Source organism: Podarcis vaucheri, assembly GCF_965113315.1.
Source record: "Podarcis vaucheri genome assembly, chromosome: Z".
In the NCBI taxonomy this organism is placed as follows: Eukaryota; Metazoa; Chordata; class Lepidosauria; order Squamata; family Lacertidae; genus Podarcis; species Podarcis vaucheri.
Genome location: NC_138758.1, coordinates 49309143 through 49325899, shown reverse-complemented (window position 1 = coordinate 49325899; position 16757 = coordinate 49309143). Strand labels below are relative to the sequence as shown.

Here is a 16757-nt window from a genome sequence, read left to right as displayed (position 1 = left end):
CATCATCTGTTTGTTTGTTTCTTTCCAATATTCATTCATATGCCACCTAACGACAAAAGTCCTCTGCGTGGTTCACAAGTTAAAAACTAAAATGAAAAAAATACAGAAAGGGATCTGAAATATAATGCAGAAAAAGAAAATGACATTCTCCCCCCCCCATTTTTTTATTGAATTTTCCAAATTAATAACAAACACAAACAAACAAACAAACAAACAAACATAAAGGCTAACTGTAATAATTCCACTTTTGTTAACACTGTTAGGTGACTTCCTCAAATCCCCCTGGCTGAGTTTCAATGTATGTCATTGTAACAGTTTTCCAAAACTAATTTCTCATAAGATTTACTTAGTCAATTAACATCTTTCTTTCTTTTCATATTTAACTTTAAACATATTATTCTATAACATCACATATTTAAATCCTTAGCCAATCTGATACTTGCAAGTATTTCTGTTTAAGTTATCTTAGCATATTTAGCTAAATAGTCTTTAAATTTCATCCATTCCTCCTGGTGCTTCTCCTCCTTCTGGTTGCGAACTCTTCCGGCCATCATCTTCATCTGCCATTCCTCCACACTTGGCACTTCTTGTGTTTTCCAATTCTTGGCCAATAAAATCCTAGCAGCAGCTGTGGCATACAAAAACAATCTAACATGTTTCTTGGGCAATTTCCAAACCTGTTATTCCAAGAAGAAATGCCTCTGGTTTCTTAATAAATGTATATTTCAACATTTTTTTCAATTCATTATAAATCTTCTCCCAAAAGTCTTTCACTCTGGGGCAGGTCCACCACATATGATAAAAGGTTCCTTCTTTTTCTTTACATTTCCAACATAGATTATCACTATTGTGATATATCTTTGCTAATTTTACAGGAGTTAAGTACCATCTATACATCATTTTCAGAATATTTTCCTTTAACACCGTACATGCAGTGCACTTGACCTCTTTCCTCCACAACCTTTCCCAGTCTTCAAACATTATGTTATGTCCCACATCTCTTGCCCAATCTATCATCACAGATTTAACTTGTTCATCCTTTGTATGCCACTCCAACAATAGATTATACATTTTAGATAAATTAGAAAAAGAAAATGACATTCGGCAGCAACAAATATTTTTTAAAAGCTGTAAAAAAGGGAGAAGAAAACACGACTGAAAATGTCTTCACCTGAAAATGTCTTCAATCCTGAGGCAAATCAGGCTGTGAGAATCATTTTAAGGGGGATTATTCTCACTGGAGTCTGTCTAGGCTAGTTGCCCCTAATGTAGGGGTACCAGGAAGGAAGTTGCACCGAATTTGATGGGTCATGCTCCCATGAAAGTGCGTGGGGAGGGGAGATTGCAACCTGGCATGCAGGCCCTGAGCCGTCCACTCGGGGATGCAGCGCCCACTTTGTGTGTGTTGGGGTGTCAGTTTCTTTCATTGCACTTAGTAGGGCTTATGCCTCCTATGCATGCTTTCTCCTGCCAACCTAGCAGTTCGAAAGCACATCAAAGTGCAAGTAGATAAATAGGTACCACTCCAGCGGGAAGGTAAACGGCGTTTCCATGCGCTGCCCTGGTTCGCCAGAAGCGGCTTAGTCATGCTGGCCACATGACCCGGAAGCTGTACGCCGGCTCCCTCGGCCAGTAAAGCGAGATGAGCACCGCAACCCCAGAGTCGGCCACGACTGGACCTAATGGTCAGGGGTCCCTTTACCTATGCATGCTTTACTCGGAAAGAAAACTAAGGTGGGTATGAGTGGGTTGGTTATGATTATGATACTGAGAATAACTCTTATCCCTAGCATTGCAAGAGCGTTTATGCAACCTGCAATAAAAATTCAAACACAATCCAGCATGACAAAATAAAACCTCCCTGTTTTCTTTGCAAAAGGAGGAACTTCAGAAATACACAAAAAAGGCCTCCAGTTTGGGGATCTGTATGCATTTTGCGGTGCAGCTTCCAATTATGAAGACAGTTTCTCGCCCTTCCGATCTTCGCCTGGTGCCCACCCTCTCCATAACCATATAATTTAAGCAGAAGGGGCGTGGCTTGTCAAAGTCACAGATTTTGACCTTTCCTCCCCTCCGTCATCAACCTCCTCGTCATAAGCAGCCTACGCGGTGGCGTAGGACTACAGCTCCCATCATGCACAGTGGCTGAGGCTGATGGGAGTTAGAGTCCAACATCAGTAGGGCGCCAAATTGATTCCGCAATGCTTGCAGTTCAGATGCAATTAGGGTGATCAGATTTTTTTCAGTTGAAGGCACAGGAAACGAGGCTGGCAGCTCCCCCTAGAAATTGCTTCCTACTAGAACTAATAATCTCCTTTAACACTGTAGTGAGATGAGTGTACTGCAGCACAGTGCAACACAGTGAATGTTCGTTTATTGGAGTCTATCTATGAATTGCTTCTCATAAAATATATTGAAGAGACTTCACAGTAAAAATGAATGTAAAATCTCCCAAATGTAAAAACAGAACAACAACAAAAAACCACCAAAAATAATCCCAAATGTATAAAAAATGATCTGCATATATGCCAGTGTGGTATTATCATAATACCACGGCTTTTTGGGCTGTGGCTCCAATCTGGTGGAACGCTCTGTCACAAGAGACCAGGGCCCTGCGGGACTTGACATCTTTCCGCAGGGCCTGCAAGACAGAGCCGCTCCACCAGGCCTTTGGCCAGGGCACAGCCTGACTCCCTCCTTTGGCAATCTTCACAGAACTCTAGCCCAGTGGTTGCCATCAATTTGATTTGAATTAATTTTATAAGGAAATGATTTTAGAATGTTGTATTATTTTATTGTTGTTAGCTGCCCTGAGCACGGCTTTGGCAGGGGAGGGCGGGATATAAATAAAAAATTATTATTATTATTATTATTATTATTATTATTATTATTATTATTATTATTATTACTGTATTATTATTATTATTATTATTATTATCATCATTAACATTAATATTTTTAATGTATTTATTTATACCCCACATTTTGGTTAGAGTGGTTAGAGTGCCAGACTATGATTTGAGAGACCAGGGTTCAAATTCCACACCCTCCTTGGCCATGAGGCTCACTGGGTGTGTTGCTACCTCTCAGCCTAACCCACCCTGTGTTGTGGGAATTAAATAAGGAGGGGGAGAACCATGGACACCACCCAAGCTCCTTGGAGGAAGAGGTGGGATATAGATGGAATGAGCAAAATAAACAAAGACAACCTAAAGTTGCCAGCAGGTGATTGAACTCCACCCCACAATAGTGACACCTTGAAAGCACCTTTAATCTGCTTTAACTTTTCACTAAGTGAAATTTTACTTCTCAGGAGTTGCTACCACTGCATGTTGTGCAATCATAATTAAAACCAATGTTTTAATCAATATGCAATATATTGCATAAAAATACAATGCAGCGGCATCTCTGTTTTTGAGCATCTTGGAAGTCGAACGTTCCGGTTTCTGGATGCCAAAAACCTGGAAGTAATTGCTTCCATTTTCGAGCACGCCTCAGAAGTCAAACGGCCTCTGCTGCATTTCCCCCCCCTTTTCTTCTGCATTAACTTTGCCAACTGCCCTTTGCGCTTCGTTTGCGGAACGTTTCGGAAGTCGAACGGTCTTCCGGAACGGATTATGTTTGACAAACGAGGTTCCACTGTGTATGAACTAACTTGAACCCTGCATCATTGAAAACCAGTGGCGTAGCGTGGGTTGTCAGCACCCGGGGCAAGGCAAGTAATTTGCGCCCCCTAAGCCGTGGATTTGCGCCCCCTAACCCTAACCCCCAGATGTTGCGCCCGGTGCGGCCGGCCCCCCCTGACCCCCCACGCTACACCACTGTTGAAAACCCTTCTTTGTGTGCCTCCTATGAGAGGTCCCGAGGGTGGCAACACTAGAACGGGCCTTTTCTGTGTTGGCTCCTCATTCAGAGGGTGGCTGCATCTGGCTGTGCTCTGTTGTCCATCCATCCCACCTTCGTCACCACTGTTAAGTTGTGGGTGAACATATCAGACGACACAGCGATTCTTCAAACAGCTCTTGTTTATTCACAGGCCAGAACAGAACTGAACTGAAGGGTTCAGCCAGTCTGCTTATATAGAGCTCCATTAGAATGCAACAGCAACCATTTTCTGTAACTATCCAATCACTGAACATCACTTTCGATCCCTTATTTGCATATGTGGACCTGAACTATCTACAGTATCCCCCTGCTGGCCCAGGGTGAGAACTTTAGTACATAACACTCTCCAGGGAGGCTTGCCTGGCACATTCTCTACATATATTTAGGCGCCAAGCCTTCTCCCAGACCTTTGGCTAATTAAGCAATCCATGGTCTTTAAAACTGGGGAAGAAGTGTGTTGTTGTTTTCAGTATTACCTTATCCACTTTGCGGCTGCGTAGCTAGCCCTCAGGTGCCCAGGGTAGTCGGTGTGTGTGCCCTGTGCCCTGCGCCCAGGGGAAGAGTGAACTGCCCATTGGATGGGGTAAGCTGAGGCAGGGGGCGCTGCGCGGAGACTTAGTGCCGCCTCCCCTGCAGCTGTAGAGTGGGAGGCTGCAGGTGGACACAAGCATTTTGACTTCCACATCAGGAGAGATGTGTGGCTTGGGCACACTGCAGGCCCCATGATAAGTGCTGCCCCCCACAGCATGGCGCCCAGTGCCCCCTGTCCCACCTGGCTAAACCTCTGTGATCCTTGGATGAAGGACAGCATAAAAAATTAACAAATACAAGCAATAACAAATAAAAAAATCATGCAATTAAAAACAACCAATTTCTAACAGACACAAATGAATAAATGAAATGAAAATTCTATAATGAATTCCATAAATGAAACCAATTTCTAACAGACACAGAAATTTAAAATGGCAAGAGGACAAAAGAAACACGGCAATTTCTATGTGGTTTGGTATGATTTTATCAATTACACGAATGATGGAGCATGTGGCAGAGCAGTACCTGCAGTGCGTAATGCAGTCTGTCATGTCTAAATTATTTTACCTCCTCTCCCGCCCCCCTCATCATTTTCTTCTCCTCCATTCCTTATTATTTTTTAGTTTTAATTCAGGTATGCACAACTAGTAGTGAAGTGAAACATGTAAATCCAGAATACCGACAGTTTTTAAAATATTGCTTTTCTGTATTCTCCAGTTTAACATCATACCTCATAACACGTCACATTGCAAATTAACTGCTCGGGTTTTCTCCAATGACTGTCTGCAAATTCAGTATTTAGTTTTAAATTTCTGCTAACTTATCTTTGGATTGCTGTTCCTCCGTTCAGTTGCTGTGAGCATATGCAAACAAATTTGTATTTCTTTGCAGCAACATTTGTATTTTTGAAAATGAAACCCCATAAAAATTAAATTGTTGGTGGGGGACGCACGGACGTGAAACCAGTTTCAAATCCAATATAGATTTGAAAGTGGATATAGCTTGCCACTTAAAATACGTACTATCCCACACACACTATTTACTTTTACACTTGGGGTGTTTACTTCCTTTTTGACAGCTCGGTTCTCCTTCTAACCCGCTCCGTCAAGGCTGAAAAGCCCTAGCTAGAGGGCTCAATGAAAGCAGTGAGCGTGGGAAAAAGGGGGCGTGGCTCGTCCCTTTGCAACAGCGTCTTCGCGTTCCATCCGGGAAGTAAGGGGCGGGGCTTAACCCCTTACACACCCACTTGCTTTGCAAACCTGGGAGGCGATTTCCGTGCTCGCCTGGGCAGCGATGTCAGGCCCCAATGGAGAGCCGCACCTGAGCCTGGGGAGGGGCGAGGAAGAGGAGCGGGAGGACGGCGAGGACCACAGTGGCTTCGGAGAGGCAGGTAACACTGATAAGCCTTCCAAAAGCAGCAGCGCCCCCCTCCCGCGATGTCCCCTTTTCAACACAGCCCTCCATCCTTTAGATCGCTGGCTGGGTTTGACAGCGCAGTTTCTAAGCCTTCAGTCATATCAAGAGTCGTCGTCAGATTAAAGGGCACGTCGCGACCAATGAAAAAACGCTCAAGGAGCGGGTGAGGCGGGGTTCTCGAGGGGTGCGGTCCGGGGAGGGTCCTGATGGTCAGATAGAGAGACTGCATTTGGCCCCTGGTACAGAGCACGGGACGTGGGTGGCGCTGTGGGTTAAACCACAGAGCCTAGGACTTGCTGATCAGAAGGTCGGCTGTTCAAATCCCCGCGACGGGGTGAGCTCCTGTTGCTCGGTCCCTGCTCCTGCCATCCTAGCAGTTCGAAAGCATGTCAAAGTGCAAGTAGATAAATAGGTACCACTCCAGCGGGAAGGTAAACGGCATTTCCGTGCGCTGCTCTGGTTCGCCCGAAGCGGCTTAGTCATGCTGGCCACATGACCCGGAAGCTGTACGCCGGCTCCCTCGGCCAGTAAAGCGAGATGAGCACCGCAACCCCAGAGTCGGCCACAACTGGACCTAATGGTCAGGGATCCCTTTACCTTTACGTTACAGAGCACGTATAGGATTGCAGCATTAGGAGTTAAGCAGGTTTGAGCCTCGCTGAGTAACCTGTAGGAACTGTGCCTCTTTACCATACAAGTACAGGCTCCCCATAGTCTAGCTTTCCTCAATATTAAATAACAATAATCCCTTCCTGTAGAAAACTACTATGTCCAGGCTCCCAGTACGTTTCCGAGCAGAATTCAAAGTGTTGGTGCTGACCTTTAAAGCCCTAAACGGCCTTGGTCCAGTATATCTGAAGGAGTGTCTCCACCCCCATCATTCTGCCTGGACGCTGAGGTCCAGCGCTGAGGGCCTTCTGGCGGTTCCCTCACTGTGAGAAGCCAAGTTACAGGGAAGCAGGCAGAGGGCCTTCTCAGTAGTGGCACCCGCCCTGTGGAACGCCCTCCCACCAGATGTCAAAGAGAAAAATAACTACCAGACTTTTAGAAGACATCTGAAGGCAGCCCTGTTTAGGGAAGCTTTTAATATTTAATAGACTATTGTATTTTAATATTCCATTGAAAGCCGCCCAGAGTGGCTGGGGAAACCCAGCCAGATGGGCGGGGTATAAATAATATTTATTATTATTATTATTATTATTATTATTATTATTATTATTAACAAATCTGGAGCCATTCCTACTGATTTCTAGGCTTCATTATTCGTTTTAGTTATTCACAGAGTTATTAGTTATTCAGCTTCGGCTGCTGACACAGCTGCTCCCCTATCTGAACCAGGATAGCCTAACTTCTGTTGTCCGTGCTCTGGTAACTTCTAGGTCAGCATTATACCTGGGGCTGCCTCTGTGGGGCCGCCTCTGGAGACAGTTCAGAAACTTCAGAAATCTGGTGCAGAATTCAACAGCAACATTGCTCAAGGGGCAAGACGGTTGGACATATTACACTGATCCTGGCCCAACTGAACTAGCTGTCAGTTGGTTTCCAGGTCCAATTCAAAGTGCTGGTTTTGACCTATGGAGCCTTAAATAGCTCAGGACCACCATACCTCCAGGACTGCCTCTCCTCATATAAACAGTCTTGGACCCTGCAATCATCCTCTGAGGCCCTTCTTTGTGTGCTTCCTCCACAAGAGGTCCAGAGGGTGGCAACATGAGAACAGGGCCTTCTCTGCAGTGGCTCCCCATTTGTGGAATGCTCTTTCCAGGGAGGCTCGCCTGGAGCCTTCATTGCATGCATTTAGGCACCAGGTGAAAACATACCTCTTCTACCAGGCCTATGGCTGAACAATCTATGGACTAGGGGTGGTGGTATTGTTTTTGTTTGCTACTAGGCTATGCAGGTGGCGCTGTGGGTAAAAGCCTCAGCGCCTAGGGCTTGCCGATCGAAAGGTCGGCGGTTCGAATCCCCACGGCGGGGTGCGCTCCCGTCGTTCGGTCCCAGCGCCAGCCAACCTAGCAGTTCGAAAGCACCCCCGGGTGCAAGTAGATAAATAGGGACCGCTTACAAGCGGGAAGGTAAACGGCGTTTCCGTGTGCGGCTCTGGTTCGCCAGAGCAGCGATGTCACGCTGGCCATGTGACCCGGAAGTGTCTTCGGACAGCGCTGGCCCCCGGCCTCTTGAGTGAGATGGGCGCACAACCCTAGAGTCTGGCAAGACTGGCCCGTACGGGCAGGGGTACCTTTACCTTTAGGCTATGCATTTCTGTGTTTTTGTATTGTAAACTGTCCTGTGATCCTTATATGAAGTTTAAAGAATAAATAATAATAGTCTGGTCAAACTATGTCTGGGCAGTGGATCTTCAGACTGACAGGGTTGGGGACTCCTATTGTTGAAGGGTTTACTTCATGCAACTCTACCAAATCCCTTCAGATGGAAAGATATCACATCAGGGGAAAGTCTTAGCTTGACTGTTCTCACTCTTAGCGCAGCAGATGTGTGCATGTTTGGAGGACAAGTCTAACTCTGGCTACAATCCTATACCCATTTACCATTGGCTGTGGCTCTTAGAGCTGAAGTCCCCAGAGGCAGTTTGATTGATTTAAATTATTTAAATCATTTTTTTTCTTTAAAGTCTCTGCCTGGTAACAGGGCAGATTTAAACACTTTAGAATAATTTTCCATACAAGTACAGCTGCAGTTTGCTGCAAGTACAGTAGTTTAAAACTGTTTCCCCCCCCCACATGTGTACATTTTTGTTGATTTGATCTATTCAGTTAAATCCCATGGTTGAGTCTTTCTGTGCCTGCCTGCCTGACAACCTGTTTCAAGTGGATTCTGTGGCCTCCCAAGTGATGGACTCCCATTGGGATGATGATGATGATGATGATGATAAATTTTATTTATACCCTGTCCTCCCCGGCCAGAGGTGGCTAATACCAATGAAATGTCAGTAAAAACACAATAAAGAAAAAAAAACACAATTTAAAATACAGGTTAAAATGCAATTTAAAATGCAGCCTCATTTTAAAAGTCAAAACCATAAGGGGAGGGAAACATAAGGGTCAGACTGAGTCCAAACCAAAGACTAGGCGGAACAGCTCTGTCTTGCAGGCCCTGCGGAAAGATGCCAAGTCCTGCAGAAATGATGTTGTAGTCCAGCAGAATTAAAGAGGGAAATGGCTTCCCCACCCCTGAATTAGCAGCTCTCTGGTTGATATGGACCTTGAACCCAGGTCTTATTCTGTTTGTGGGTGCCACTGGCTACTGACTTAATTTTGCACTGTCAATTCATGCTAGAACAAAAGGTCCGATTTTTGTACTCAGGTCATCTTACTCCCTCTCTCTCTCTGCTTTCCCCAACCAGAATATGCAGCTATAAATTCTATGCTGGACCAGATCAACTCTTGTTTGGATCACCTGGAGGAGAAGAACGACCACCTGCACGCTCGCTTGAAGGAGCTGTTGGAATGCAACCGTCAGACGCGCCTGGAGTTGCAGCAGTTGAGTGAAGGCGAGGATGGGGAGAACGACACGCAGAGACCTGAGCCAGACACTTAATGTCCACCAACCTTATGTGGGATAAAAGGAGGTGTAGGCACATGGTTGCTGCTTCCAGTGGGACCTCCCCTTCACCATGGGCTTAGTTTGAGTAGAAAAAGGTGCTTTTGGTTCGTGTGTTTGTTTTAAATATCTCCTACCTGCTCTCCTCTCCTCCGGAGTTGTGGTTATGGCTGCTTATGTTGTTAAGCTCTCAAGGAAACGGGGTCTGCTTGTTTGTGAAGGGTAGAGGGCAAGAACTGGATAGGTCTAAGCTGAATCACACGTCAGGATTTACGTTGAGCCGTGTCCTTTCTGGATGAATTTACCATGTCAAGAATTGGAGGACTCTTGAGGAAAATCTGATTCCCAAGGTTGCTAGCCCCTAGTTCTGTCTGGCTAGAAGTAGTTCCATGATGAGATACATGAAACAAGTCTCCTTAGTTTTGACAGAAATTGTTGGTTATTAGCAGGGCCGCCTTACGCATATCCGGTGCTGTGGTGCAAAGATCCCTCTGGCGGCCCTACCCCCACCCCCACCCCCCGTTTCCCAGAGCACGTACAGTGGTACCCCGCAAGACGAATGCCTCGCAAGACAAAAAACTCGCTAGACGAAAGGGTTTTTTGTTTTTTGAGCTGCTTCGCAAGACGAAATTCCCTATGGGCTTGCTTCGCAAGGCGGAAACGTCTTGCAAGTTTGTTTCCTTTTTCTTAACACCATTAATACAGTTGCGACTTGACTTCGAGGAGCAACTCATAGAATGTGGTGTGGTAGCCTTTTTTGAGGTTTTTAAAGACTGGTGATTTTTGAAGCTTTTCCAAAACTTTTCCGACACCGTGCTTCACAAGACGAAAAAAATCACAAGACGACAAAACTCGCAGAACGAATTAATTTCGTCTTGCGAGGCACCACTGTATAGGATTTTTTTTAGGGAGCTGACACCACGCTTACACATTATCTCTAATAAGCCCTTAGCACAAAATAAAATGAAAAGGCAGAAGATCTAGTGAAGTCCTCAATTCCAAAGCAAGACTCATTCAAGACTCAGCTGTTCTTCTAATTCATCCTCATGATTCAAATCAACACATATCAAAAAGTTAAAGCGATCACCAGTTTGTTGTTCTTTAAATAAATTGATAAAGACACAGAGAATGAAGTTCCCGGCCATTTTGTGTTTAAGTACAAAGATGACGTTTTCAAATATTGGGTGGGTGGGTGTGGGTGTAAAGCAGTGACATCCTGAACCTAAAAAGGATGCAAAACTAACTGCACTTACCTGAGAGTAAGCCCTGCTGAATCTAATAGGCCCTTAAAACCCGCTCCCGTCTTTAAATGACTTTTCGTTGGTGTTTGTTTTTAACCAACTGCATGGAGAGTACGCTCTCTAGTCCATCCGAACTGAGTCCTAATGGTAGTGCACCACCCCATAGCTTTCCCCTCCCACCCCAAATCTGAATGGATCCCTCCTCCACCTTTTTTCTCAACGGAAGGGACTGGGGGCGACGTTCTCGGTGCCCCTCCCCATCCTCCCTGCTACTGCTGCGGGGCGGGCAGGAGGGAGAAGGAAGCAAGAGAACACATCTGGCTGTAGGAAGAGCTGCTGTTGCCCAGCATGCCCTCACAGCTGTTCCCGATCGGTCCCGGACTCCCACTGCTGGGCATCCTGATGGGTGGGTGCTGTGGCGCAGGGCACCACTAACCCTAATGGGTAAGACGGCCCTGGTTATTAGACCTCTGTCTATTATAAACACCTTTAAATGAGGAGCGGGGAATGACAGTTTATGAGCTTTCCGGGCTGGCAATTGCACTGGCAAACATCCTCATCATTGCAAGGCTTATTTCCTGGCAATAGTTCTTTGGTATAGCAGTCGCTGGATGTGCAGAATTCTAAATTCAGTAACCTGCTTCATTTCATAATAGACTGCAGTGAGTGACTGGCACCCATACCAGATTACCCATAATTCCTTTGCCAAAGGGATGGCAATAAACAGGTTTAAAAGCAGCCAAAGTTTACAATGTGGATGTGCACATTGTGGAGTTGTATCTTGTTTGCCATGATGGGCAGTGCTTCTGATTTAAAATCCTATTTTCCTTTTTGGAAGCAAACATTTATATTAAGGGGGGTGGGCGAGAACAGCTCTTGATATTGAGCTGTCAAGGGCAGCTCCTTCCTTGTCTCATCTCATCCATTTAGCAAGAAAGTAGTAGTTACAGGTAGGTAGCTGTGTTGGTCTGCCGTAGTCGAAACAAAATAAAATAAAAAAATAATAAAAAAATTCCTTCCAGTAGCACCTTAGAGACCAACTAAGTTAGTTATTGGTATGAGCTTTCGTGTGCATGCACACTTCTTCAGATACCAAAAGATACCTGCTCGAGTGCCAAAACCCGGAAGTAACCCGTTTCAGTCCTTCCGAGTTTCGGCGTGTCTGTATCCTGAAAACGCGCAACCTGAAGTGTCTATAACCCGAGGTATGACTATTTTATTTTGTTTCAATCAAGAAAGGAAACATAGTTTGTTCAGCAATAAAATCAGTCATGAGATAGGCAGGATCATTCATTTCCCTCGTAAAATAAGTTGGCCAGAGGCAAAAAGGAGTGTTTGGTTCCCTTTTGTGAAAAAGGGTCACTGCTGTGTGGTTTATCCTCATGACTCAAAACACCCCAACTACAAGCCCACAAGTGATGGTTGGGTCCAGAGAATATTAATAGAACATCACACAGTTATTAAGTGTTTAAAAATTGCGGTGTTACAAATGGGAGCCCTGCCATTTAACGTGGAATACGAATTGAGCTGTCAAGTTGTTGTTGCAACCAAAAGACTGAATATAAGACCATTTTTTGGCCTGGGGTGGGAGATAGCGTCTTGCTGCATTTTGAACAAGGGATCAGGATTGGGGAGTCTGGCTTGGCATGGACAGGCTTTAGGAAATATTGTAATATAAAGCAAGACTCTGTTCAGATTTAGACGGTGGGTGGGAGGGATCTCCTGGGCCTGCGCTTTGCAGGGTGAGACCAACACAAACAACTTAATGGTTGTGTCCAAGTAAGTTCTACTCAGAGCAGACCCACTGGAATTTATGTCGCTAGGGAAGTCATAGCTATCACTTTCAGTGGGTCTACTCTGAGTTAACGGCTAACACTGGAGACAACCCCAGGGGCTCAGCCTCACTGAGATGCCCTGTGGCAACACTTGCTTATTTAGGAATGTGACATATTAAGAACGCATGTTTCTCAAAAATGCAAAACATGGGAGGATGCCTTGCACTGTGTCTGGAGATCCTAGAGACTGAGCTGGGACCTTCAGAATAAAATACACATGTTCCAACATTGAGCTCAGGCCCTGCCCCACACAGATTCAAAACAGGCCATGCAACTCTTCTTCATCTGTATATATATGTGTGTGTGTGTGTGCATGTGTGTGCGCGCGCACAGCTAAGTCCCACAAAGCAAGTCCCACTGAATTCAGTTATAGGGTAGTGGTAGAGATGCCTCTGGTTGACCTTTTTTCTTACTAGTGCCCGCACACGTCATCAGTTGTGTCTATACATTTTTCAGTGCTGCTTGCTGACCCTTGACATCACTAAATATGCAGACTGATTTTAAATTAAGACACACCACAGCTTGGTGATAAAGCTGTGGGTATGGTTGGTTTCAGTCATTGTTCTTTTTAAATTAAGTTTCCTACTGATTACTTTTTCCATGTTTTCCCCTAAGCAATGGTGCAAATGTGACCATTAAAAGGTAAAGGTAAAGGGACCCCTGACCATTAGGTCCAGTTGTGGCCAACTCTGGGGTTGCGGCACTCATCTCGCTTTATTGGCCGAGGGAGCCGGCATACAGCTTCCGGGTCATGTAGCCAGCTTGACTAAGCCTCTTCTGGCGAACCAGAGCAGCGCACGGAAACGCCGTTTACCTTCCCGCCGGAGCGGTACCTATTTATCTACTTGTACTTTGACACGCTTTCTAACTGCTAGGTTGGCAGGAGCAGGGACTGAGCAACGGGAGCTCACCCCGTAGCGGGGATTCGAACCACCGACCTTCTGATCAGCAAGTCCTAGGCTCTGTGGTTTAACCCACAGCGCCACCCACGTCCAATTAAACTAAGCTAAATTTGCAACTCAACAGTGTATATTATTCATACTGCCATTTCGTTCTTACATCTAGGCTTTGTATCTTTTTGTCAGACAGTGTATACGTATATTTGGCATGCTTTCCTTTTTCATCTATCTTTATGAAATGTCTTTATGAAATCTTGCTATATAGCAGCCTCCCTCAATTTGATATCCATTTAGATGTTTTGGACAGCTCCCATTAGCCTCAGCCGGCATGGAGTGTGCCCAGGAAAAAAAAAGAGTCCAGCAACATCTGCAAGACTGCAGGTTCCCCATCACAATGGTAAAGCAACGGATCCAATTTAGAATTTAACTGCATGGCTCATGGTCCTTTATTTCCATTATTTAATATTAACCTGTGTACTCCTTGTACAACTTAACTGTCAATTAAACAATTAAATGATCCTATTTATCTACCCTGTTACAAAATTTCTCATTTGTAGAACTAACATGCTACTTCAACCAAGGTCCACCCAAGCTAGTGTCATGGCCTCAGACCTCTGAACATGGATCCACGTCCTGGTCCTTCCCTTGTGGATCTACAGCCTGCCTCCCCTAAATCCTGAGGAGAAACCTCTGCCACCAAGCTCAGGCTGGTCCTCAGACTACTTGGGAGTGAGGCGATCAGGAAAGCCGAGAGATCCCCCAAGCTGGGAACCCCATTACCATGAAGAATCCCAACACATACAGGTAGTACTGGCCAGAAGGTGGTCAATAAGGCTGCAGTGAATGACTACCCAGCCCTGCTATAAAGTCCACCCAGTTGCTTCAGAATTTTGCTGCAACTGTTTAGATGTTTTGTCTACTTATCCAGCATGGCTGCATGGGGAGGGAGAAACGACTGTTTTCCCCTTGCTGGGTCATCACTCCTGCTTGGGGATGGGCACTTCTGCAGCCCAAAACACCAGGTATTCTTTGCAATAATCCTAGAAGAAACTAAGCGGTCCTCCAGAACTTGGGCTATGGCCCACAGATACCTTCTGCAACAGGGTGTACTCTGCAGTAAGAATATTTAGGACCAGTCTTTTTCAGCTGAATCATGGTATTGACATGTTTGTAATCTTCTGAAGCTGTACTAAACGAATCCACTGTTTACCAAAATGGTTAGGTTTACTATTTCTAAGAAAAGATAAATGTGGATTAAGTATGGAGTATGTTGCATCTGGCCTCCATTTGTTGTTTGTATTTCACTGCCCCCCCCCCCCAATCTTGGGTGGCACACTCCTGATTTAGTGATTTGTGTAAAAGCATTGCCCGCTTTTCTCTAGTAATTCCTGGTTGTGGCTCAAGAGGAGGAATAGGAGGAACTTGAAGCCCTCTCCAGCTACTCTTGGACTCTACAACTCCCACCAGCCCCAGCCAGGAATGATGGGGGTTATAGAGTAGCAACAACTGCAGGGACATGAGTTCCTCATCCTTACTCTACAAAGAAGCTACTGCCTGCAGAGGACCAGTATTTTTCTAACCCGAGTCTCCAGCTGTTGTTGGACCACAGCTCCCATTATTCCCAGTGAGCTGGACCAGTGGTCAGGCATGATGGGAGTTGAGGTCCAACAACCGATGGCATTAGCAATGTTTCCGGATCACAACGGGATCGGACTCTTCAGTCATTGCACTCGGGGATGATGTCAATTTGTTGCTATGAAGTTCTAACTCAGTGTCACCCTTTTAAGCCTGTGAAATTTCTAATTATCACTGTAATCTCATGATAAGAGCTCAAAGACCAATTTTACTCTGAATAACCTCCAACGTTTCTAAAGATGCAACTTTTAATAAATCAAGAGTGATTATGGAAAAAGCCTCTGTGGGTGTTCTGTTTCAGTGGGATCTATTCTAATCCAGCCCCATTTCAATGTAATGCAAAAACAACAACATAGAACCGTAGAGCTGGAAGGGGACCATGAGGGTCATCTAGTCCAACCCCCCCCGCAATGCAGGAATCTTTTGCCCAATGTGGGGCTCGAACCCACAATCTGAGATATCATGAGTTGCTTCTATGAACATTGGCTTAAAATGCAAATGTCAGTTACATCTGAGATCAGAGAAAGGGAGCGTGTGACACACCAGGTTCTATTGAGAGCTGGAGTCCCATCAGCCCCAGCCAATAATCTGGGATCCAATTAACAAATGGAGGGCCACATATTCCTCAAATACCCAGCTTTCCCCCCACACTGTGTTTGCAAAAAAATGCAAAATATTTTAGTGGCTCTATTAAAAAGCAGGAAGATGAGGTGGAAGATCATACGCTGGGTGCTTTAAATGACTTCAAATTCTCTACACCAGCCTTTCTCAACCTTAGGTCTCCAGCTGTTGTTGGGTCACCACTCCCACCATCCCTAGTGAGCAGTCCCAGTAGTCAAGGATGGCTGGAGTTGTAGTCCAGCAGCAGCTGGAGACCAAAGGTTGAGAAAGGCTGCTCTACAGAGTGCTTTTCCTGGTCCAGTGGGTTCAAGAATTGCCATGAAGAGAAATGCTCACAGCAATCCTGTTAGCAAGTGGACATGCAAAGCCATGGATTCACCCCACCCTTAAGTCCTTTAGAACAAAAACAGCAACAAAACTACAGCATACTTTTATTTCTCTAAAAGGAGATGACAAGGGGTAAAAGATGGTGGGGGGACAGAAAAGGAATAAGGCTTTTCCAGGAAAAGAAAAAAAATTAAACGAATTAAGCTCCCCCCCGCCACCAAATAGGCAGCTTAATCTGACCCTCTACCTAGCCAACCAGCTGTGATGAAAAGAGGGCGTCCGCTTCATTTCCCTGGCCTCAGCCTTTTGCAGATGCACTTGCTCCAGCATCTCCCGAGACCCTCCCTTCAACCATGGAACTCTTCCACCTTCACAGGAAGTCCGGATCCTTCCCTACAGCAGCAGCGGCCTGTCTCCCCAAGGAACCATTGCTAGCAGCCGGGAGATGGCCCTTTCACCTCCTCCACGATGGGCAGCGCTCCACACACATCATCTATTCAAATTGTGACTCTGATCTGCAGCGGAAGCCTCTTCTCCTGAAGACTGACATGCTTCCATTAACACTGTAATTTGCTTTCCTACACTAGGAGCCTCTGTTTTACAATCCATCTTGTCAATGGCAGCAGCAGGAGGAGCAGCAGCAGCAGGAGGAGTCGGAGTCAGAGTCTTCAGGCCACTCAGCTCCTGCTGGGGATTATTGGATTTGTCCACAAATGCAGTAGCAGGCTGGAGTCTCATGGCTTTGTACCGCTGCAATTGAATATAAAAGGAATTCAAGGTTACTCGTAATCTGGTCCCCAATGTGA

At 45.5% G+C, this 16757-nt stretch overlaps 2 protein-coding genes across 2 annotated transcripts in view; one reads left to right on the top strand and one right to left on the bottom strand.

Annotated features, from left to right (window-relative positions):
• The first annotated feature begins 5643 nt into the window (after positions 1-5643).
• BBLN (bublin coiled coil protein) lies at positions 5644-10522 on the top strand. The gene is made up of 3 exons (XM_082209036.1): positions 5644-5806; positions 9197-9936; positions 10290-10522. The coding sequence occupies exons 1-2, from the start codon at positions 5710-5712 to the stop codon at positions 9388-9390; spliced, it is 291 nt and encodes a 96-aa protein (XP_082065162.1). The 5' UTR covers positions 5644-5709; the 3' UTR covers positions 9391-9936; positions 10290-10522.
• Positions 10523-16038: 5516 nt separating this feature from the next.
• The window catches only part of CIZ1 (CDKN1A interacting zinc finger protein 1), a 36310-nt gene continuing 35591 nt past the window's right edge, over positions 16039-16757 (bottom strand). Inside the window, exon 15 of the mRNA XM_082208730.1 lies at positions 16039-16701. Within this exon, the coding sequence (XP_082064856.1) occupies positions 16441-16701 (261 nt within the window). The 3' untranslated portion in view covers positions 16039-16440. The remainder of the gene's footprint in view (positions 16702-16757) is intronic.

What these genes read in the sequence shown, in the direction of transcription:
- BBLN (XM_082209036.1), top strand. Translation starts at nt 5,710, where the DNA reads ATGTCAGGCCCCAATGGAGAGCCGCACCTGAGCCTGGGGAGGGGCGAG. An exon ending in CAGTGGCTTCGGAGAGGCAG is followed by an intron (nt 5,807 to 9,196) that starts GTAACACTGATA and finishes TTCCCCAACCAG; the next exon opens with AATATGCAGCTATAAATTCT.